This window comes from Protopterus annectens, chromosome 5.part1 (genome assembly GCF_019279795.1).
Source record: "Protopterus annectens isolate FY-2018-M chromosome 5.part1, PAN1.0, whole genome shotgun sequence".
Taxonomy (NCBI): domain Eukaryota; kingdom Metazoa; phylum Chordata; order Ceratodontiformes; family Protopteridae; genus Protopterus; species Protopterus annectens.
Window position 1 is genome coordinate 443,164,989 of NC_056736.1, and position 24,564 is coordinate 443,189,552.

Sequence of the window (24,564 nt, forward strand, 5' to 3'; positions counted from 1 at the left end):
TGATGGAGGAGGATAAGCTGTACCCTCATTATATGCCTTTACATCCCTGTCAATCTTCTTAATCTTATTTTTCTTAAGTTTAAGAAGGTATTGGCCTATACTAGTAAACATTCTGCTATATTCATATTTATAGTGGAAAAATTCTTGATCTAATTTTATCTTAGCATCCAAATCAGCAACTTGGAGGCTTAAAGACTCAACTAGTAAAGAATAATGCTTTATCATTAATGCCAATAAATCAGAGCCCTGCTGCTCAAATAACACTATTAAGTCTTTATGAAATGCTGAATTTGTTGCCAAACTGGTGGGATACTGGTAGTGCCTTAAACCCTGAGGGACAATTCCATGTTTAAGGCACTCTTGAAAGTAGGATATTTCAAGTTGTGTCTTTTTCATTTTAACTAACAAATTATCAAGTGCCTTCAACTTGTGAGAGATATCTATGTACTCACAGTCTCTATCAGCAGCCGGTTGTCTCAACCCTTCAGATATCGTAGAAAAGGAAAAATTATCAACCATTCAAGTTCTTTATATCCAGAAAGTAACCCACGTTGGTGAGAGAAATTTTCATTGGAATTAATCATTAAAGTTGAACCTGCTTTGTTTGACTGTGGAATAACCACTCCGTCTGACGCAATTTTAGAAGCAGGTAGTTCATCGGAAATAGTTGAGCGGCTGGCTGGAATACTCCTCTGCCCACATGTAAGGCTTGATGGTCCTGACAGGCAACCAGCGGTGTGGTTAATTAAATCAACCACGGTGTTCTCATGAAAAACTGGGTGAAGCGGAGGCAAAGTTGAACCGGCATATTGGTGGTTCTCCAGTTTGTTCAAACAAAACATCCATATGCTGCATAAAAGCGTCCAGTGTGATAATAGAAGTCAGGTCAGAACCTTTGGTACCACAAGGGACATTATCACTTGTTGTACGAGGGACATTATCACTTGTTGTATTATTAAAAATTTCCGGTGTATTCACAAATGCAGAGCCGCTATCACTAACTCCTGATTCGGACGCCATGAAAGACTGATAAATGGACTAAGGCAACAACAAACTGTTAAATACAAAAGCAAATCAGAACGAAGGAAATGTCACTTGAACAGCAAAGCAAAAGATTTAATGAATGTAAAGTGCTTTTCGTTTGTGTGGCATCCACAAACTTCTTCAGACAAATAATGACAGATAGCATATACCTTATAAGCACAAGCAAGCATCAGCTCAATAAAACAATCAAAGTAGTAATTAACTTTTAAAGTAATAATAACAACAATACAGAACCACCTACGGTACATACTATTATATATTATACCTCCTACTTAAAAACTAAAAATACAACTATGACCTAATAACAATAAAATTAAGAAAGTTAAAGTATTAAAACAACAATACTATACAATACAAAACAATAGTTCAAGTGCCGTTTCCTTCGTACTGATTTGCTTTTGTATTTAACAGTTTGTTGTTGCATTAGTCCGTTTATCAGTTTTAATTAACCACACTGCTAGTTGCCTGTCAGGACCATCGAGCCTTACGTGCGGGCAGAGGAGTATTCCGGCCAGCTGCTCAACTATTTCAGATGAACTACCTGCTTCTAAAATTGCGTCAGACGGAGTGGTTATTCCACAGTCAAACAAAGCAGGTTCAACTTTAATGATTAATTCCAATGCAAATTTCGCTAACACGCCTATTATGGAACCTGTTACTGTAAGCGAACGAACTGTATTAAACAACACCAACGTGGGTTACTTTCCGGATATAAAGAACTGGATGGTTGATAATTTTTCCTTTTCTACGATATCTGAAGGGTTGAGACAACCGGCTGCTGATAAAGACTGTGAGTACATAGATATCTCTCACAACTTGAAGGTACTTGATAATTTGTTAGTTAAACTGAAAAAGACACAACTTGAAATATCCCACTTTCAAGAGTGCCTTAAACGTAGAATTGTCCCTAAGGGTTTAAGGCACTACCAGTATCCCACCGGTTGGCAACAAATTCGGCATTTCATAAAGACTTAATAGTGCTATTTGAGCAGCAGGGCTCTGATTTATTGGCATTAATGATAAAGCATTATTCTTTACTAGTTGAGTCTTTAAGCCTCCAAGTTGCTGATTTGGATGCTAAGATAAAAATTAGATCAAGAATTTTTCCGCTATAAATATGAATATAGCAGAACGTTTACCAGTATAGACCAATACCTTGACAAACTTGAGAAAAATATGATTAAGAAGATTGACAGGGATGTAAAGGCGTATAATGCGGGTACAGCTTATCCTTCTCCATCACAAGCCCAGGTTTGGAAAGGTCCATTGAGTTCAGTTCAAACTTCTAGTAACAATAACACCTTGCAACCTTCACCTAATAACAACAATGACAATAACCAGCCATTTTTGGACAACAGTTCAGTGGGTAATGATGTCCTCACAGATGTAGACCTACAGGATGACTCTAGAAGGTCTGAAAGGGCACAGGACAATCATGGGACAAGTCATTATAATTTGAGATCTAATAACCCAATTTTTTTAGGAGCCAGACCAAAACAACCATCAACCAGACTGAATCAGACTGGCAAACGGAACTTGAAACAATACAGGAAATAGCTTCTCCTTTGGAAGTTACTAATGTTTTAATTTCTAATGTTGATACTGCCTCTCCTGTTTCATTAGGTTGTGGACATAATGTATCTGATTGTTCTGTCGATGCTTCTTTTGTGCCTAACAGTATAAGACATAATGACGGGAACAATGTAGAGTCTCTTAATTTACCTATAATTCTGACTAATATTGATGGTGACTTTAATGTTTACAACTATTCTACAGTAACCATAACACAAGAACAAGTAGAGCTCTTTTCAAAGGGTTACACTTATGTTCCCGCACAAAGGTTGGACTTAGTTAAAACTATAATTGATATCAAACTATTCACGAGGAAACACAACTTCAGCTTAATGATGGGTGATAACATAGCTTCAAACAATAACTCTTTCAGAATTCCTAGTGTTTTTAATCCACCATTGCACCCACTGTTAAATGTTTTTGAACAATTGTGCGAGTTAGATATCAGTCAGAAATTTAAGTCAGGGCACAATTTTCCTACATTTGGTAATACTTTTAAAGCGGAAAAGGAGTGCATAGATGCTATTAAACTGTATGGCATTCGGATTTGTAAACCAGATAAGGGTGGGGGCCTAGTGATTTTTGACAGTGACAACTATAAAGCAAGAATGTTACACTTATTGGATAGTCCATCTTACCTCCTTAGTTCAAGATCTGAGACTAACGGTGCTTATAATACTATTAAGAGCAGCATTGAGGAAATGTTCTTTGAGGGTAGGATCGACCAGAACATCTTTAATTTCATGTGTACATCTTATCCTAGGTTTCCCCACTTGTTTGGAATACCTAAAATACACGAAGACATTGGTAACCCCCCCTATGCACCCACTTCTGGATGGTAGGGGTTCCCCCATGTATCCATGTGCAAATGTCATGGATGCTGTTTTACAGAAGTATTTAGCTAAGATTAACCATATATGTAAGGATTCCTAGGCTTTTCTTGATAAAATTAACCACTTAGACTTTAACTCCACTCATAACTTTCTTACTGTGGATGTTAAAGATCTGTATACATGTATTCCACATAATATAGCTTTGGAATGAGTTAATCAATTCTTGAAAATAAATGGGGCAGAGAATGCTGAGATGTCACTTGTGAATGAACTTTTGGTGTTGATTCTTGATAACAACTACTTCATGTTTGCAGATAATTTTTACCTACAGCAAGTTGGGGTCGCAATGAGCTCCCCATGTGGAGCAAGCGTAGCCAACTCAGTTATGGCCAACTGGGAACACCTATAGGTCTTCAACAACTGTGAATTCAAGGACAAATTTATTTTCTAAACTTGTTACCTCGACGATATTTTTATATTGTTAGATGGTGACAGTACATCTAGTGATAAGGTCGTGGATTATTTTAACATGACCACACATTTTTTACAGTTTACCTATACATTCAACACCATGTCTATAGCCTATCTGGATATCCAGCTAAATAAGGACTTGAGTCTTCAGAATTTTACTGCTAGAATTTATAGAAAGAGTACGTATTCGAACTCTTTCTTACATTATTCTATTTGTCATCCCCACCACCAGAAGCGAGCAGTTGTTAAGGGCCAATTGGTGAGAGCAGCCCGTATCGTCACTCTTGACGATGACTTCCATGCGGAATGTTCTTTTCTTAAGAACATGTTTCTTCATCGAGGCTATCCAGACCATATGATCAGTGACATCATAGAAGAGGTCTCGCATAAACGTCTTCGACGTGTTTATAAACCTATTCTTGATGGGGTACACATACAACATCAACATAATGATAGGTCAGTCATACCATCGTCTCAAGGTTGCATTGCTTTCTCGGACTCCTTTCAAGGGCCCATGTTTATTACAACCTACAGCATTAATAGCAAGGATTGCTTTGAGATTTTATGTAAAAACTGGGCAACCTTTAGGAGTGACCTTAGTGTTTGTCAGAGATTTGGTGATCAACCAAAAGTGATTTATAGAAAAGCTAAAAACCTGAAAGTATTTTATGAACAACAGAAGCAGGGTCTGAGTAGATCTGTAGGTATGTACAAATGTCAGTCTTGCAATTACTGCAAATATGTCATGGAATCTAACAGGTTCAAGCTAGAAGGTCATATTTATAGCTTGAAGCATAGAGTCAATTGTAACTCTAAAATGATCATTTACTTAGCCCAATGCCAGAGCTGTTTAGCATTTTATATTGGTAAGACGGAGAGACGTCTCCATGACCGTATGTACGAACACATCTATGCTATTAGAAAAAATAAACATGACAATGCTCTGGTGAAACATGTTTTCTGCTACCCAGACCATACCTTTAAATTTATGGTGATAGACCAGGTTACTCAGAATAAAAGGGGGGGGGGGGGGTCCATCTGGCTTAAAATTGGAAGAGCTTGAACTTATCTGGCAGATTAGCTTGAACGCATACAATGTCCCTAGTTTAAATGAAAACTGCTCTATTAGCAGTATTTTGAAGATTAAAAGTTTTGTAAGATGAATTTGCCAGAAATTATATTACTTTATTTTATTTTGCTTAAGTATTGCTGTTTTAATACTTTAACTTTCTTAATTTTATTGTTATTAGGTCATAGTTAGTTGTATATTTAGTTTTTAAGTAGGAGGTATAATATATAATAGTATGTACCGTAGGTGATTCTGTATTGTTGTTATTACTTCTTTAAAAGTTAATTACTACTTTAATGATTGATTGTTTTATTGAGCTGATGCTTGCTTGTGCTTATAAGATGTATGCTGTCATTATTTGTCTGAAGAAGTTTGTGGATGCCACCCAAACAAAAAGCGCTTTACATTCATTAAATCTTTTGCTTTGCTGTTCAAGTGCCGTTTCCTTCGTCCTGATTTGTTTTTGTATTTAACAGTTTGTTGTTGCCTTAGTCCGTTTATCATGCTATAGAACCTGTTAGACATTTGTGGGCAGATGGTTGGGAATCAAGGGCTTGAGAAGCCAAAGAAAAGTGTCCAGTGGATGGATTGCAGAAGGTCTGGTAGAATCTACAAGGATGAATACATGGTACCTTTTAGTGAATGTTATACCCTTGGGAACAATCCTACTTAAAATGTTCTATCATACAGAACATAGTGTCCCAAAAAGAGAATTCTTCCATAGGGGGGGTCAGGAGACGGTGAATCTTCCTCTTCAGACCCTAGGGCAAAAGGAGAATGGATATGGGAAAGCAGGCCAATGACTTCTCACCATAATCTAAATCCCTTTCATCGTCAGAAGAATCAGATTCCCTAGGTTGCTTTGAAGAGGTAGAGAATGAGGGAAGAGCAGCAGGGACAGATGAGCTTTGAGGGGTGTTCAAAGCCATAAGGGCATTCAAAAGCCCTTGAGTAAAATCCTGACATTCCTAGTGAGGATCCTTAGCCACAGCAGCCACGTCTGGTCTTCTGTTTCTTTTTTAAAGGAACATCAGCTTTATATAGTCTAGGTGGTTCAGAGCCATGCCTAGATTCAATGAGGGTACCAGGCACCTCTTCCCTCACAAATATCTGGGAATCCTCTTAGACCCTTCTAATATAATGAACTGTCATTCCCTCCACCTCTGTAGCAGATATAGGTAAAGCCTTGGTGGACATACAGGTAAAGCAGCCCCATGATGGCCTCCAACTCGATCACAACAGAGAGAGCAGACAAAAACACCAGATTGCCTTTGGGATCTTCATCCAACCTGATGGAGACGTCAACAGGAGGCTAAACAGCAACAGATTCAGAATGTGTCTTTCTGGCTTTCTTTTTCAGTGGTGGTGGCAGAACATTGGGGCAGGCAGATTCAAAGACAGTGATACCCTGCATTAAATGTTTTAAATTCTGGTTTTCCAATTAAATAGAAAGGGATGAGAAAGGACTGAAAATATACTTAGGGACAAATGCCTGGCATATCTCACACTGGGTATGGACATGTGTCACACTCAAAGAAAAAAGGCACTTTTCTTGAATATCTTTATGGGAATCTGCCTTCCAGTGACAAATTTCCTCTTCCTGGATGACATATAAAAGGCAAATGTAAAGGGGGGGAGGAAACCCCCCAATGGGGCACTTACTTTTAGCAGGCTCTACAGCTGAACCAACTTGATTAACGTCTTGCAGACCAAATTCAAGGTAGCAGTCAGACTGGCAGCAAAGTCTTGAGGATTAGGTGCTCATACGTCACATATGTACCTTACACCTTGGATGTAGGACATAACATTGGATGTATGGCACCTGGAATGTTAGCAGCTATGGTATACTGGCCAGATGTTCGGCTATTCTCAGAAGGATATCCCAGATGTAAAGAATACGGCAACAGTGATAAAGAAGGATATCTTAGCAGATTGGGGGATATAATGCTTTTCTCTTTTGGTACCTGTGAGGTTGTTCCTACTCTGGGTCAGCAATCAAGGAGACTCAATCCTCACCACTGACTCTGGTGAGAAATGGTCACTAAGTGTAAAGATGAATTCACATAGTATTTTCAGATGCAGCTCCCTGCACCAAGCACAATTTCCCTTAAGAGCACACAGGGAGCACTCTCCAGATTTGGGGCTGGACTCTCTTTCTCCAGGCCCACACCAACTCCACAATGACCACTTTTGAGAGGTGTGTCCCTGTTCCCAGTAACTGACACACACACACACACTTTAATATTTGAGTTTTACACACACACACACACACACACACACACACACACACACACACACACACACACACACACACACACACACACACACGAGAAGATGGCACAGATTTCCTAGCTGTGCCCCTTTCTGCCCAGACTCTGAGGTAATCAGGTTGCCACCAGTCAGCTATTTTAAGAGTCTTATAAAGGAAACCCAATTATACTATGCAATATTAATATTAATACTAATAGTGGAGTGCAGCCAAAGAAGCAAGTCTTTCAGGTGCTGCCATAGTGTCACCAAAATAAGTCTAAGTACTTTCAAGATGTTAAACATATTCTCTAAAGGACCAGCCACAATAAATGGTATTAAAATATGTAATAATAAATAATAAGACAGAAAACAAGAGAATACTGAATACAATAAACAACAGAGTTTCAACCACAGAGATTTCAAAAATACATTGGATAATTTCTTACAGTTACAGAAAACAATAATCAACTATTGTCACTAGATGTTCTTGTCTAACTAAAGAATCACTATTCCCTGACTACTTACTAAAGCAGGGCAAGCTGATGTGTGCCGAGTGTCTTACCACAGCAAAAGCCAGATGATGTCTGTCTCACTATCTCTAATGAATGACTGAATCTCACTCACTCACTGTGTGGATGTGTGAGATGTTTCCTGTCAGAAATCTTTTCCATCAGATTCTATGCTGCTGCAAGGGTTCCAAAGAGTTCAGCTGGTTAGAGGATGTTGATGTGTGAGATGTTTCCTGTCAGAAATCTTTTCCATCAGATTCTATGCTGCTGCAAGTGTTCCAAAGAGTTCAGCTGGTTAGAGGATGACATCACCTCTGGTCACCTGACTCTGGCACAATACACACACAGATCTTTGCTAAGATCTGTGGCAGCATCTGAAAGCTATAACACAATTTCAAACTTTCCACTGTCCTAGGTTTCTATGATAAGACTTTCACATTTGATCAGTTACATTAATACAACCTAATGTACATTTATACATTTTTAACACAGGTAACTTCACAATCACATTTTTAACACCAGCATCTGTACAAATCAGAGAGATAACCAAATGGCAAACTTTCTTTTACAAAACTCCAGCTGGCTGTGCTGGCATATGCTCATATGCACTACCCTACTCTCCCTGGCAAGATGGCACTACCTCTTGACATCAGAGTACCTATATATTAAAAGATATGCTTTACATTGAGGCAGGTCAGGCAGCACTTTAGCAGGGTCATTTAGTGTCCAGTGAATTTCAACTTTAAAAGGTACACACTGTATTTTGGTGCTCCTCTCCTCTTTCCAAAGAAGTCTTCAACTTTTAAAATTGACTGTAGCAAACAAGCTCTTTGTAGAAAACAGCTTGCTAGTGTGATTGCACTCTACCTACCTAATCCTGCTGTTGTTTCTTACACATGTACTTCCTCATGTACCTCTACACCATGCTGTTTTTCCTCTACAGCTGCCCCTCTCTGAATCTAACATAATATAACATCAAAACCTTGAATGTATATAATGTAAATACTGTACATAGCTTACTATCTCTACTCTCTCCCTATCTGGGAATATTTCTCTTTTCTACCTACATATAAGGTTGATACTAAGAGATGATGCTAACTAGCTAAGATAATCATCTCTGCCATTTGTGTACTCCACTTTATTACTAAACAACTGCCTCTTTCTCCACTGTACATCTGCCTCTCTCTGCTTGCACCAGAATCTATTTCTGCTAAACAACTGCCTCCTTCTTTACTGCTCAACTCCCTCTCTCTTCTTTCACCACAATTTAAATGTATACATAGTACACACACAGTACTTTCCACCTTTATTTCTCCCACATTCTACAAAACCTATACTTACTACTATTTTTCAAATATTCAGTCTTTGCAACTACTAACAGAAGATTTACAATACTGATAGATTTTAGTATTTTGTTCAGATTATTCTGCTGCCTCACTTCAACTATATGCTGTGCAAATGGCTCTCTAATCAACTATGTATGTATGTTATGAAGAGTGTTCATTTTTTGCATTTGTAATTTGCTACATCTCAGTATATAATTCTACATTTGTTTTTTATATAATTACATGTTTGATTTACTTGTATGTAATGCGGAGCTTTTCTCCCTGGGCCTCCACTGAAAATGGGCTCCTTGAGCCCAGTGGACCTCCCCGGTCATCAAACTGGAAATAAATAAATAAATATTATTTGTATCACATGAAGTGCTGAAGGGCGATCTTAAGATCTGATGACGAAAGCAGCACTGGAATATACTTCTGTACTGCATTCAGAAACAGTTGTATGGAAATGAATGCTGGTACTGCATTACCAACCAATCATCTGCCAGTCATGTGCCCTAAAATCACCCACTGCTGTTGCCTCCTTTGCCCCACCCTAGCTACACTTCTAAGGTTAGGAGACAAAATACCAGAAAATCATACGTGATTAAGTGAAAAAGGTTTTCCACTCTGGTGCCAAAGGAGGGGTCTATACTCCAAATTATAATGGGGGGGTGGGGTGCTAATTGTTCTACAGTTTCTGTCTCAGCTCTTCCCTGTTGGTTTATAATACTGCTCCATTAAGATACATCTAGCAGCCATTTCAGATGATGCCAAGATCACCTTTAAAATAGTTCCTAAAGGGAATCCTGTGTCTCTGGTTACCCAGAAAGGCCCTGGCTCCAGCTTGAGAACTGGCTTAATGCTGAAAAAACAAACTATACTCCCATTTGAACAAGCTGCACTAGCATAGCTAATTCCCGTCAAGGAAAACGGTTTTCCTAGTAGGAGCTACTTTATATAGGAAGGTGTCAGAACTGCAGGTCCTCACATGTAAAGAGCCTTTCTTCATCTTTAAGGATAGGGTCATCTTGTGTAATAACCCCTATTTTATGCCTAAAGTAGTTACTGAGGTAGCACTTAAGCTCTTAAATTGCCAATCTTTTTTCCTTCTTCTCAGAAAAAGGAGGACTGAATCTTGCATTCCCTGGATGTTTATAGGCAACTGTGATATTATTTGGACAGAACAGAAAAACTGAGCAACTTTTTGTGTTCTTTGCTGAAAAGGAAAAGGTCTCTAAACAAGCTATTTCTAAGTTGATAGCACACTGCATGGAAAAAAAAATCTGGATATGTAATTAGCATAAAATTTGAATACCAAATATAACATAACTTTTACAACTTCCAGTAGGAATGTGGGACACTGTTCAGAAACACATGGTTAAAAACAGGGCGAGACAAAATGATGGAAAAATATAAACACATCATCAAAGAGGCAGTGTAAAATCTGTAGACTTTTATGAAATGTATTGCAAAATTCTACCACACTAGGTCATTCATTTTTGCTTAAGAAAAATGCAGATGTAAAAAGTTTGTCCTCTTTCTTTAAATTACTCGACACTATTATGTTTATGTAGTGTGGTTTTCTATGTACTGGACAGCTTCAAAAATCACATGTGATTAAGAGGATTCAGATAATTATAAGAATGGGCAAATCTAACCTGAAAATATGGACATACTTCCAAAAATAGGGACATTCTGTGCAGGGGTAAATCAGATCTGAAATTGTCCTACAAAATAGGGTCAGCTGAGAGGTGTGTTTGCATAGCAAAATCAGGTATTATGTTACCATGGCCACAGTTACCAATAAAGCTTTCCCAAAAAGGGATAGTGCACAAGATATCCCGGAAGCAATCATGTGGACTTCTGTTCACACCATTTCCAGGCATCACAAACTGAATCTTATGGATTCAGCTAAGCTATCCTGAAGGGTATTGCTGCCTCTATCTCTCTATCGTTCTGATCTCCTCAAACCTTCTACCTGCATGCTCTGCCAGTTGTAGTAGTACTGCATGATGTAATGACCACAGACGTGATCTACATAATGAATATAGTACAGCTGTGTAGTTAATTTATCAGTTAATTTATCATAACTGTAGATATTTGCTCACTTTCATGGTTCAGATCTTCGCCACACCCTCTGTGAAATTGGGAATGCACACGTCTGGATGGGTAGACACGCCTTCCCCCTCTCTTTTTTTTGTCCCTGCATCTGTTTGTTTTGGTTCAGGTACCACACATCATAGGATAGTAAGATTTGGTTTGTTGGTGCGGCCTTAACAGCCTGGGCCTTCCAGACAGCACAAAGTTTTCTGATTGTGCATTTCCAAAATGTACATTTAATGTGTTAGAAAGAACCAAAGCTGCATGGCCATATATCAGCCTTAATACCAGGTGAATGGAAATGGCCATGGAGAATATGATGTCTGCTTCCATATTGGGAATTGTGCCAGACTCAATGTCTGGACCTCCAGCTGCTGTAGATTTCTCTGATGTAATGACTGTATCAGCAACCACTACTTAACTGTACTTTTCTCAGATCGCATATTGGATTCACCAGTTTGTAATTTCTTTATTCCATTTTCAAGCTCTGTTTGAGCAGCTGACCTGATTAAAATTCATCGTATTTACATATACAGCTTTCATATTGCTAAGGACTTGTTAGGGAGAACCTGACAGTGACTTCAAAAAAGTCTCAACTACCTTTTTCATGAGACTGAGAATGTGCAGCCAGGTCCTAGGTCCTCTATCTCAACCTACTACTTCTTCCTCTGTTGTACTATATTTTCTTCTAAGAAAGCATCATATATCCAGCTACCCCACCTCATTACAGGCAGGTAAAGGCAAACCTCAGTAATTTTAAGGCACAATAATGTCATTGTTTAATAAGCACAATGGCATAGCTTCAAGACAGTTCATGTATTTAAGAGAGCTGTGAACCTATGTTTCTTAGATTCTGTGAGAAAACTGCTGATGTTTCTCACCTACCATTTCCTTGAAAATGTGTCATGATTTGAAACTGATGAACTTTTTCAGTGAATGAACTTAATCATCAGATGGCAGACTATCATTCAGAAGACAATAATCATGGGCAGTCACAAAGAGTAAAAGGTAATGCTTACCTTGGGATGTGGGTGTTGGCCTTGGCTGATTTTGTGGACTATAACTTTCCCAGTTGTAGGTAGGAACAGGAGATCCCTCTTCTGATTTGCAGGTGAGCTGGATATTCTGGCCATATTCTGCTGTCCCAACAATTTGACAAATTGGTTTGGAAGGAGCCACTGTGTAAATAAAATCAAACAGGACCTGATTAAATGTTCATAAGGCAGAAAAAAAGTCAGTGTTAGTTTGGTTGCCTTAAGGCTGTTAAGGAATCAAGCATTACACTCCTAGACATGTATTGCATATTCTCTCAAACATTTATTTTTTTTTTAGTGTAGAGGGTACAAACTTTTTATGTGACACCTAGCCATGAAACAGATCTTTTATTATACCACCAGGTTAGCAGAAATAAATGTTCTTATGTGCCTAGAATGGTATTTTGCATAATATGGCTCCAGTTAACAGCTGGAGTTGTAAATAGCACAATTAGCACACTTTTCTTTGGTGCTGGAAGACAGGAAGGCTATGGGTTTTATTCTCACCCAGTGACCATTACTTATACTTCAGTGCAGTGGTTTACTATCAAAAAGTTGACAATCCAAAAAAATCTACTTACTTGATTGAACTGACATTCCGAATTTGGCAACACCGCTTTAACTTTAACGGAATGTCGAAAATCATCACAATGACATCTGCATTCGACCAAATTCAGAACATCAGAAGGTGACTTCAGGCATTTGTGCTGAAGCTGCCGTATGAATTGTAAGTCAACAGCACAAGAGTTTACAGTTTTACAGGAGGCAAGCCCCCCTGTACCCCAGATCTGGGGGGGGGGGGGCTGTGCCACCCACGTCACCTGCAAATTATATATTCCAACTCTGAGATTATACTATAATGAGGAAAGTACAGTTGTGTACACTTACCATAAATGTAGATGTTTGAGTGTATTCACTGTTGCAGTCATTACATCTGGGTAATCTGCTGGCAGGTTCCCCTCAGTCAGCCTGAATTCCAAAGTCTTGCGTCCTGCGTCAGTTGCTGTCTTCTCTTCCATGACGTCATACAGCCAATGCCAAGCAAATACACCACATAGGTTGTAGAAGATAGAGAAGAAAAGATAAACTGTAGATTGACAGTGGGATGGCAGGAGGGTAACCTGGACTGCCAACAGTGAATACACTCTAACATCTACATTTATGGTAAGTGTACACAACTGTACTATGTTCTTCATGTTTCACTGTTGCATTCATTACATTTGGGTAGAATCCCAAAGCTATGGTTGGGAGGCTGGAGCTAAACAGCATTAGGTGTGGCTATAAGGCCCTGCAGCACTGCAATGGCGAAGCCTGCCCTGGACTTAGAGTAGAGAGGCAAATGGTAATGCTTTGTAAAGGTGCGAACAGAACTCCAAGTAGCAGCCTCTAGAATCTCTTTGGTTGGTACTCCTCAAAAAGGCTGCTGAAGTATCTGCAGCTCTGGTGGAATAAGACCTAATGCCCTTGGGCACAGGTTTACCATGGTGTAAAGTAACAGAAATGGATGCAGTGGCTTATCCACTTTGAAATTGTCTGCTTTGAGATGGCTTTTCCTTCTGATCCTGCAGCATATGATACTAGTAATTGCTCAGTTTTTCTTAGAGCTTTTGTTCTGTTCAAGTAGAATCTTAGCTGTCTGTGTACGTCCAAGGAATGCAGAATTCTCTCCCCTTTGTTCTGCGTATTTGGATAAAAAGTTGGCAGATGAATTGTTTGGTTAAGAGCCACACTGGAAACCACCTTAGGCATAAAAGTAGGATTTGTCCTCAGAGACCCCCTGTCTGGGTAAAATATGATAAAAGGCTCTACAGCCATGAGGGCCTGTAGCTCTGAAACCCTTCTTGCTGAAGTAATTGCTAGTAGCAGAGCTGTCTTCCATGATAATAACTTTATATCAGCGGTAGCGGTTGGTTCAAATGGAGGCAGGGTGAGCTTTTCCAACACATAATTGAGGTCCCATGCAGGTAATGGTGATCTTCTAGGAGGCCTTAGGTTTTTGGCTCCTCTAAGATACTGCTTTAGTAAAGGATGAGAAAAGATTGGTGGCTCTGTATTGTAATGAGCTGAAATGGCAGAGGCATGGATTTTGATTGATGAGAAAGATAGGCCTTTGTCAAGCAACTCAGTTAAGTATTGTAATATCTGAGGAGTATGTGGTTCTGCTATATCAGCCCTTGTGCTCGATTCCAAGCACAGAATCTCTTCCATTTGTCAGCATAAGATTTTCTAGTACTAGGCCTTCTGGCTTCCAAAATGACATCCAGCACAGCTTTACTGAGAGGTGTCGTTCGTATGACTACATGATTAGCCATGCTGCCAGGTTCAGAGTCTGTAGTTGATTGTGCAGGATCTGATTGTTTTGCTGGGACAGTAGTTGTGGTCTTTGAGGCAAGGTCCAAGCTGGGTATTGAGACAAATTCCTTAGGATTGGGTACCAGTATTGGCAGGGCCAGTCCGGGGCAATTAATATCATCCTCGTCTTCCCTTGTCTGACTTTTATGAGGACTTTGGGCAGAAGAGGCAGAGGAGGGAAGGCGTAAACTGACAGGTTTTTCCAACTGAAGGACAGGGCATCCACTTTCCATGCTTGTCTGTGATAAGTCCTTGTGCAGAATCTTTTCAATTGATAATTTTGAGGAGAGGCTCCCCCATTTCTCTGTTATCATGTTGAATACTTGTGGATTTAGTTTCCACACGTGAGGATCCATAATGTTTCTGCTTAAATCGTCTGCCAGAGTGTTCTGTTTTCCTGGCAGGAATTGAGCTTGAAGAGTTATTTGGTAGGTCAAGGCTGTGTCCCACAGTGCCATGGGTAATCTGCAAAGGGGGTATGAGTGTGTCCCCCTTGCTTGTTTATATACCACATGACTGTGGTGTTGTCCGTCTTTATCAGTAGTTGTCCTGGATGAAGTAAGTCCTTGAAGGCTGTTGGGGCATTTTGAACAGCAAGCATCTCTTTCTGGTTGATATGAAGATGCATTTGATTTGGTGTCCATATGCCCTGAATGCATCTTCCTGCCATGTGGGCCCCCCAGGCCTAATCTGATGCATCTGTTAAGGTTTGGCTGGCAGGGGGTAGAGTGAAGGGCCGTCCCATGTTTTGGTGACAGGCCTTTGCCCACCATAGAAACTCCTGTTGCAGGCAGGGGATGAGAGGAATCATTGTTTCGAGACTGTGTGAATGTTGACTCCATAAACTTTTTAGGTACCATTGAAGTTTCCTCATATGCAGTCTTGCATATGGAATTAGTAGGATGCAGGATGCCATGAAGTCCAGAACCTGCAGAATTTGTCTTGCAGAAGACTGGGTTTTTGTTGCCATCAGTTTGAAGTAAGTAGTCAGTTGCCTTTGTTTGTCTGGTGTGAGGTAAGCCATCTGGGCAGTTGTATGCAAGCTTGCACTCAGGAATGTTATCTTTTGAGAGGGTGCCAGTTGCGATTTCTTTTCATTTATTGTGTACCCTAGGCATGCTAGAAGCCTTTTCACAAATGCCAGGTGCCACAGAAGAGAGTGCTTGTTCTCTGCTTGAATGAATATCCAAGTAAGGATAGATTTGTATACTTCTTTGTCTGCAAAATGCAATTACTGGTGCCAGGCACTTTGTAAAGACCCTGGACGCAGTAGATCAGGCAAAGGACAGTGCAGAGAATTAGTAATGCATTAAGCCAGCCTTGAATCTGAGGTATCTTCTGCACAACTGTCTTATTGGGATATGCAGGTATGCCTCTTAAGTCTAAAGTCACTAGCCAAGTATTCTTGCCCAGCATAGGCAGAAGCTGTTGCAAAGTGAGCATTTTGAATTTTGGAATGTCCAGGTATGTGTTCAAAATTGATAAATCCAGTATTGGCCGCCAGGCCTTGTCCTTTCTGGGTACCAAGAACAGTCTTGAGTAAAAACCTTGTCCTTTTTCCTGTTCTGGTACTGTCTGTATGGCCCCCATGTCCATGAGGGACGTAACCTGTTTCTGTGCATCTGCCCATTGGTTTTTTGCAGATCTGGCCAGCCATTTGTCATTGGCAGAGTGTGGAAATGGAAGCTGTATCCCCATGATACAATGTTCAGTACCCACTTGTTCTGGGTTATTAATTGCCAATTTTGAGCACAAAGTGCTAATTTTCCCCCCTATGGGTGCTGCCAAAAGATATGTGCTTGGTGTAGGCAGAGAGAAGTCACTGGGATTGCTTTCTGTAGGTTTGCACTTTATCTCCTCTGGATTTGGAGGTGGATGCGCCCCATTGCTTTGACCTGTACGAGTCTTGAGCCTGGTACCTGGAACCCTCAGGGCATCTGGATTTGCCCTTTTGAGCTCTGTCTGACACAGGAAAGGACCAATTTTTTGTAGGCCAGTGTCTACTGAATCTAGGTGGCTGCACTTGTAAAAAATTAACAGTTTGCATAGACTTAGCTTTATCTTCCATTTTCTTTAAAACCTCTTCTGCCTTAATACCAAACAGAGAATCATGCTGTAAAGGTGCATCTAGCAATTTAGCTTTAACATGATCAGGCAAATTTTGTTCCTTTAACCAAGCATGCCTTCTAATCACAGATCCAGTAACTGCGGCCCTGCAGGAGGCCTCTAAAGAATTCAAACCACATTGTAAAGTATGCTTTCCAACTTGTTCAGCTGCATGCAATAATTCCTGCAATTCCTTATTTTCGGCACATTCTGAAATCAACATAATTTTCTGTTTCAGCAATCCCATAACATGTTGTTGGTACTTAAGCATATGAAAGTGACAGTTTAAGGCCCTAATTGCCAAGGTTGCAGATGTATAAACCTTTTTTCCCCATTTGTCCAGCGCCCTTGAATCTCTGTCGGAGGGGGTAGGGTTTCTTGCTGTTGAGGCCTTAACTCTCTTTGGACCCTGTGAAATAGTTTCAGGATCAGCAGCAGGGTTTCTAAATAAAAATTGATGAGAGTCAGGGACCCTGTAATACCAGTCAGGCTTACTGGGAGCCGGAGGTAAAGAGTCAGGGGTCAGGCTTGACTCCGAAAAAACATCATCCACAATGTCCAACACAGGGGGAATGGCTAAAGGCTTGTGCTGAGGGAGAAGGAAATCCCTGTGCCTCTTTTTTGATTCTGAGAAGTCTTGACTCTCCCAGTGAAAATGCTCCCTCAAAGTATGCAAGGTTTCTCCAAATGAATAATCCTCAGGAGGAGATGCAGATGGAATAGACTTCTCAGCATCAGAATCCTCATAGGGAGGTAAAGATAATTCCTGATCAGAAGAGGAGTCAGAAGAAATAGAAACCTGATCTGAAGATTCATAGTCAGTGTCTTGCCTAGGCCTCTTATCTGGAGGGGGATGGGTACCCCTGATCAAGGTAATAAGGTCTTCAGCCATTTTGATCATCTGTTTTTTAGGCATAGAGGCCTGTGCACATAGCTCAGTCATTTTTTTTAGTCTGTGTGGTGTCTTTGCCTTTGGTTTTGCAGCTTTCATTGGTTTGATATAAAAATGTCGAGGTCTGAATACACCTTCAGAAGCCAGTGCCTGCTCAACGGCTCCAGACCCATCCGAGGGAGATACATCCGTCAGTCCATTACCTTGAGTATCTTGCGGCATGCCGGACTCCACATGGGTGTCAGTAGAGGCCTGCGACTCGAAGGTAGCGGGTATCAGGGGCTGCAAAAGCGCCTCACTGAGTACCAGTGAACCCGTGACTGCCGGTTTTGGATCTCTACTGCCTTTCTCTGTCCTTTTCTTTGCGTTTTTTATGTACTCCGGTAGTCGGATTGCTATCCGACGACATGTCTGGGTAGTTAAATCTGTTTCCAAAGTACTTAGATGCAAAAATATACCAACACTTAATAGTGCGTTGGTTAAATCTAGCACAAAACTGACAGCCAGGCACGCAGGGCCTAGGCAAGTAATACAGTATAAATGGAAATCCTTATGAGGTATTTGCTTCCCACAAGTAATACAATTATTAACTTTTTCTGATATCGGTAAAAAGCAAGAAAAAAGTTTCCTCAACGGGGTACTTAGCTTTATTGAAGACTTTGGTTCTGAAACTCAAACGCGAATATTTCAGTAGTCAGCTGACTGTCACTTGCGAAATGCTTCTGCTTCGGGCACCACGCGGCAAAAAAGACTAAAGAAAATGGCGTTGGCTGCATGTTTTATACCCCTGCCGACCTGATGTCATGGAAGAGAAGACAGCAACCGATGCAGGACCCAAGACTTTGGAATTCAGGCCGACTGGGGGCAACCTGCCGGCAGATTACCCAAATGTATTGACTGCAACAGTGAAACACGAAGAACATAGGGTAAATTTCCCAATCCCCACTGTAGTGCGATGTGTTATCAGAATGTCAAATGCACATTAGAGAATGTACACTACCATTCGCTAATGTGCATTTGAACATCTTCAAAACAACATTACAGAAACTGGAAAAGGCACATTTGTCCATTTCAGTTTCGCATAAGTGCCATTCCACATTTTGATAGTAAACCCAGTGCAGCACTGGGAGGGGGGTGCTGCACTTCTGACTGTGCAGACTTTCTGATATGATGTTAATGAAGTTCCCATCTGCCTAAGCAGGAGGTAGCGGAGGTAGATGGTAAAGATCACACGGAATTTATCAAAACGAGTAGAGGAATTTTCCCTAGTCAGTATGAATAGTACCTCTGGTCTTCCCTGAAAAGAGACCACTGGCCAAGTGAGCCTAACCTGGTCAACAAAGAGTAAATAAATAAATAATGAATATAATTCACCACAACAAAAGAAACAGAGTTAAGATTACTTTCCAGAAAAAGTGTGTTGAAAGTGTGTGACAGACAGAAGCTTATAAAACTCTGAATTTAATTTGGGATTCTAACTTCATTATTGCTAAAAACTGTTCAATCAGTATAAATTACATACATGTACATATATTTATTTTCAAATAGGAGTGTTATATGTTTTGTTGTTGCATGCACTTATGTGCTGAAATTTGGTAAAGGTTTGTCTGTGATACAGCTGGTTGAATTATGTAATGGTTGATCTCCCTTTGCATAATTCAAGAGTTTTTTTCCCTTTCTTTGTGGTTGTGCGACTGAAGTTCGTTTAATTTCTATGGGTGTGTGAAGGGTGAAGTAAAAGCTGTTTTTTATTGTTTTGTCGTGATCTCAAACGAAACCTATTGGTTTACATTTACAATCACTTTACTTAGACTATTTGTAGCAGCAATGAGTGTAATCTCAGATGAGGTTGCTTGATTTTTTTTGTTGCAAAGTCACCTACTGCAATTATTCATTACATACTTATATGTATCATACACACACATACACATGTATACATATGCACGCATCTGCAGATGTATTCCAGAATGAGCGAAAGAATATATACAGAAAGGTCTTTGAAATTCTTACTTGGCTGTGGTCAGGAACCACAGTGGTTGCTTCTACCACTACTAAAGCTGAAAACCTCTAGCTCAGGAGAACAATCTGTTCAACTGCACTCAGGGTCGCAAGCATGGGCAAAGAGTAGAGAGCGTCAGTCTGTCTGATGAGATACGAAGTCATCCAGATGTTGCTCGTTTAAGGAAACACGGTTTTGTGACCCTTGCAAACACTTTTGTGGGGAAGTGAACGAATGTTAACTGAAGATGTCAGTGTTAAATGTGGCACAATCTATAGATATTAAATGGTGCAGTTACCTATGTGCACATAACTACTGTACAGTATTCAGCATCACTAGTATGAGGACGGCATCACTAGTATGAGGAATATACCAAGTAAGGCTCATAATTATATTTTTCAAAGTAGTCAACCAGATTAAGTCGGCAGGACCTGCTTTTTACAAATTCAAACTCGGTTGGGTCAGGAGTGTGTAGGTTACCTATATCAGAATGTATTAGTTTCACAATTATCCTTTCCATAGCCTTACAGAAGAGACTGGTTGGTTTTATGGGTCTTTTACCCAGGTCCACTGAAACCCAACTGTTGTGCAAGGGAATGGTTGTTAGCTTGTCCCATTCATCCAGCAGAAAGCCTGCATTGAAGCTGACATTGAATAGCCTCTGTCACATTTCAGGGTAACTGGTAGGCATCTGGGTATGTCATCAGGCCCATTGATTTGTTCTTTTATTTCAGTAAACATATTTATTAAATCAAGTATGGCACAGGCAATCTTACATTTATATAAATGAAAAACAAATATTGACACCACTTTAGTTGCAAACATTATACATCACAGACACCATTGAAACAACTGTAGTTGCAGACATTATACATCACTTATCTATCCAGTCATCGTCAGTTAAGCATATGGCTCATTCAAATCCTGCCTCTTAAATCTCGTTCCTTTTCTGCATATATTGTTCCCTCAGTTCCCATTTTTTCTATGTAGTTTGCGCTGTCACTTTTCTAAAGATCCCAGTTCCCGTTGTTTTATCTCTGTTACTATATTCACTACTTCTAGTAAAGTTGGTCTAGACTTTAATTTCCATTTTCTAGTAATTGCTTTTTTGGCAGCCACCATAATTAGATTCAGCAAGGCTTTACTATATTGAGGCAATTCTGATTCTGTATCATAGCCAAAAAAATAAAACAATTAGTCTCCCCAGCCAATGCAATCCGCTCACCCAGCATCTCTGACATAGCAGTTTGCAGGGAATCCCTAAAGTCTGCCAGCTCATTACACTCCCAAAAAATATGTTCCCAGCCACCTCTTTATTGTCCGTCACACCTCCAACATTTGCTATCCACCTGAGGAAAAATTCTTTGCAGTCTACTTGGAGTATAAAAATACCTGTATAAATACTTTCAGGCAAAGATCCTAAATCTTCTAAACTTTGTTGCATATTTGGGAAATATGCATATACCCTCCCATTGCCTCTTTGTGAATTGCTTATCCAATCTCTCTTCCCAATCCGTTTTAAGCTCCTCTGACTGATTCTTATAATTATCAAACAATATTTTGTATGCTCTACTGATTATTCCTTTTTTTAATGGTAGCTTCTGTTCTAGATTCTATTAAAAACTCTACCAGTGCTGATCTTTTATTTAGGACCCCCCCCCCCATTTCTTTCCTTCGCCTATACTCGGATATCGATCCTTGATAGGGAAGGCAATCTTTGGCCAGCAGTTCAAATAAATTCTTGCCTTCTTCACATTCTATTACCTTTCCCTTTTTGGTTACTTGCTCCCAATACCTTGGTTCCTTTGCCAGTTTTCTCCAATAAATTCCAGACCCCTCTTGCCTATTATCTGTATCCCTAACTACAGTCACCCTTATCTGCAGAATCTCTTTTCTCTATTCTCATGATGATTTAGTTCGTAGAATACTCCCTGCTATTTTATGAATATAATACTCTGCATGATTTTTGTTGTTCTCCTTAACAGTCTGCTTCCAAAATCTCAATCTCTCCTTAATTCTAGAGCTTTCTCCATATATCATCATCATCATTCCTTTTCACTTTGAATTATAGGTTTCTGCGTGTGCTATATATAAGAACCTTAACTTTGCTGCCCTAAACTATGCCCTCAAATTGGGTAATCCTAGTCTGCCTTGTTCTATTGGAATAATCAGCTTATCCCACTTGACCCTTGCTGTCTTCCATTCCCAGATAAAATCCTTCTCCTCTGGTTGATAAAAATATGCCTGGCCTGTGTATAAGGCTACAGGACTAAAACATTTTAATTGCTTGTATATTAGTATCCATAACACAAGACCAACAGGGTAACAGACAAACTGAATAGCTCGGACCCAGCACTCTCCATACTAGAATAACGATGCAACTGTGTAGATATAAAAATCAGCTTTAATCTTTAGTATCCACATCCATATAACAAAGCTTCCAGTTTCTCAATTTTTGTATTATCTTGTGTTTAGTCTTTTCCTACATATCTTTAGCTGCCACAACTTCAGACCAGTGACAAGTGGAGTACCACAGGGTTCAGTCCTGGGTCCTCTCCTGTTTGGTATCTACTTTTCTGAAGTATAGGCTAACACAGAAGGTCTTTGGCTAACAAAGTTCACAGATGACTGCAAACTAGTAGCCATAAACTCCTAATGATGTGGATATGTGGACATCCTACAAAAGGGCCTCACTGAGGCAGATGCCTGGTGTCAAAGCCATGGCTTCAAGCTCAATGCCAAAAAGTGCATTGTCATCCCCTTTGGTAAAAACACTGTACCCATGAGCTACCACATAGGTGGTAGTCTACTTAACACCGAAGGTGTGATAATAGACCTTGGGACACAGGTGGATAGTAGTCTCTCCTTTGATAATCACATCACCACAGTAGTCAGGAAATCCTTCTACATGGCACACCTCATCACAAAAGGTTTCTCATCCAGGAAATGAGAGGTCATTGTTACCCTCTACTCGTCACTCATTAGACCCATTATAGAGTACAATGCCCCTTTTGGCATGTACCTCACAAGACATCTACAACAACTGGAAAGGCCACAGAAATACCTCACAAAGAGGATTACTGGCCTCAAACAGATGTCCTACACAGTCTCAAAAAACTCCAGCTTTACTCTGTTGCATATCGCCTACTCAGAGGCGATCTCTGCCTAACATACAAAGCTATGTCAAACCCAGAGCTGTTGGACATGCTCCACTTAAAGAAATCCCAATCCCTCCAAGCTACACGGTGTAGGGACCTAAACCTTGTCACCACAATAAAGAGAACATGCTGGAGGGATAGATTCCTGTCTCAGAGACTTCCCATACTCTGGAACAAACTACCTATCTATATCAAACAAAGCTCCTCATTAGCACTCTTCAAGAAAAATCTTGATTAGATGAGAAATAGGAAATTCACCCCAGGGATCACCTCTGTGGCTCTGCTTGACAGAGGCACAGGAAAATAATTTTCATGGGTGGCGAAAGCCAGGGTACCTTTTTGGCTAGGCTTGTATAGGCCCTAGGGCCAATAGCCTAGTTCCGCTGCGGTGACCCCTAACTGGGAAAAGCTGAAAGACAAACAACAACAACTTCTTCTAAATACTTTATTTTATCATATCCTCATAAATATGGATATTGTTGGACCAATTCGAGTGTGAGTACATAATTTACTGCTATTGCCTTTATTTTAGCTTCATTAATTTTGTATCCTGAGAAGATTTAAAACTGTCTTAAAATGTTTCACAACACTGTAATGTCCCTTTCTGGTTTTGTCATGTACAAAATAATCCCACTAAGTTGTTCTTGACCTTGGATAGTGCCTTAAGAACTTGTTACTGGGAGACTTGAGGAAGGTTATAGGACAATTTTGGAAGGGTTGAGGAGGGAACAATTAGAGTTGAATTTGTCCATTTCCTTTGAGTCCCAGTATGTTAACATCATTTACTGTTAGCTTTGGACAGTGCTGAGCATTATTTCTGAGATTTCTAGCATAGTTAAAGAAGGCTTTGTGGTCATCTCTCACTTGGGTGGCTGTTTTTACCTCACCTGGAGTTGCTTGTTTAGTTTAGCAGAAGCACATTTTAGCTTCCTGAGAGATTTATTTTTGCATACAATAACTATTATTTATTATTATTATACAACCCGTTTATATAATGATTCCAACACAGAGGTTTGTTTCCGAATTTGGCATTGTAGCAGTTTCTGAGGGGACAGATGCATCTATGTAACTATTACACGTGAACTGAATTCGGCAGTAAGGATTCTGTATTAGCAGTGGGATCCTCGCGGTAGAAGGGGCATGTGAATGTAGTCAGGTCATCACTCAGCTTTAGTAGATTTGCACTTCACATAGCCTCTGAATACAGAGGTATTACAGGATGCATCTGGCTACAGTCTTAAGGTGACTGTGACTGACTTCTGGTCCAATTTGACCAGGGAGGGGGTTAAAATTGGTTGGGAGCAAAGCTACCCCATAAGTCCAGGATTTTATCACCCATGCTTGAGGTGCAGACCAACTGGTCCAGACAGTTTGTATTGATGGAGTCCAAAAATCTCTGAGCATACATGTCTCATACAAGTCTCCCCAGCTTATGAAAGTATAGTTGAAGTCTCCTTAGAGAATGGTGTTTGGCTTAATACATAGGGACTCCACACTGGTTAGGTAGGAGGTATGGATTGAGGTGGACATAGAGGTAGTCCTGTAGTTAGTTATGATGTGATACTGGGTTTGCTGGCAGTAAATTGAATGTGGTGGAGTTCCAGGTCATTATCTTGCCTAACAAGTCTGGTGGTGAGGTTTTTAAATTATTTTTAGTCTAATGCAGAGGGCCTGTACAAGTGATAGGCAGTGAAGCCCTACAATGATGGGGTGCTTTCACTGGTCTTGAACCAGGTTTATATAATGATGCATGTACTGACTCTTTCCAGGGTAAGTAGTGCTTTTAAGGTATGTTTTTTTTGTTGTTGTTGTTGTTGTTAATGCTTCTACTGTTGAGCAGCAATATCTTAATG

General features: G+C 40.0%; 1 protein-coding gene across 3 annotated transcripts in view; it reads right to left on the reverse strand.

Annotated features, from left to right (window-relative positions):
* The window catches only part of GPA33 (glycoprotein A33), a 652,415-nt gene that overhangs the window by 177,396 nt on the left and 450,455 nt on the right, over nucleotides 1-24,564 (reverse strand). For all 3 annotated transcript variants that reach the window (XM_044073096.1, XM_044073097.1, XM_044073095.1), the window contains exon 4: nucleotides 12,190-12,348. In XM_044073096.1, the coding sequence (XP_043929031.1) occupies nucleotides 12,190-12,348 (159 nt within the window). The remainder of the gene's footprint in view (nucleotides 1-12,189; nucleotides 12,349-24,564) is intronic.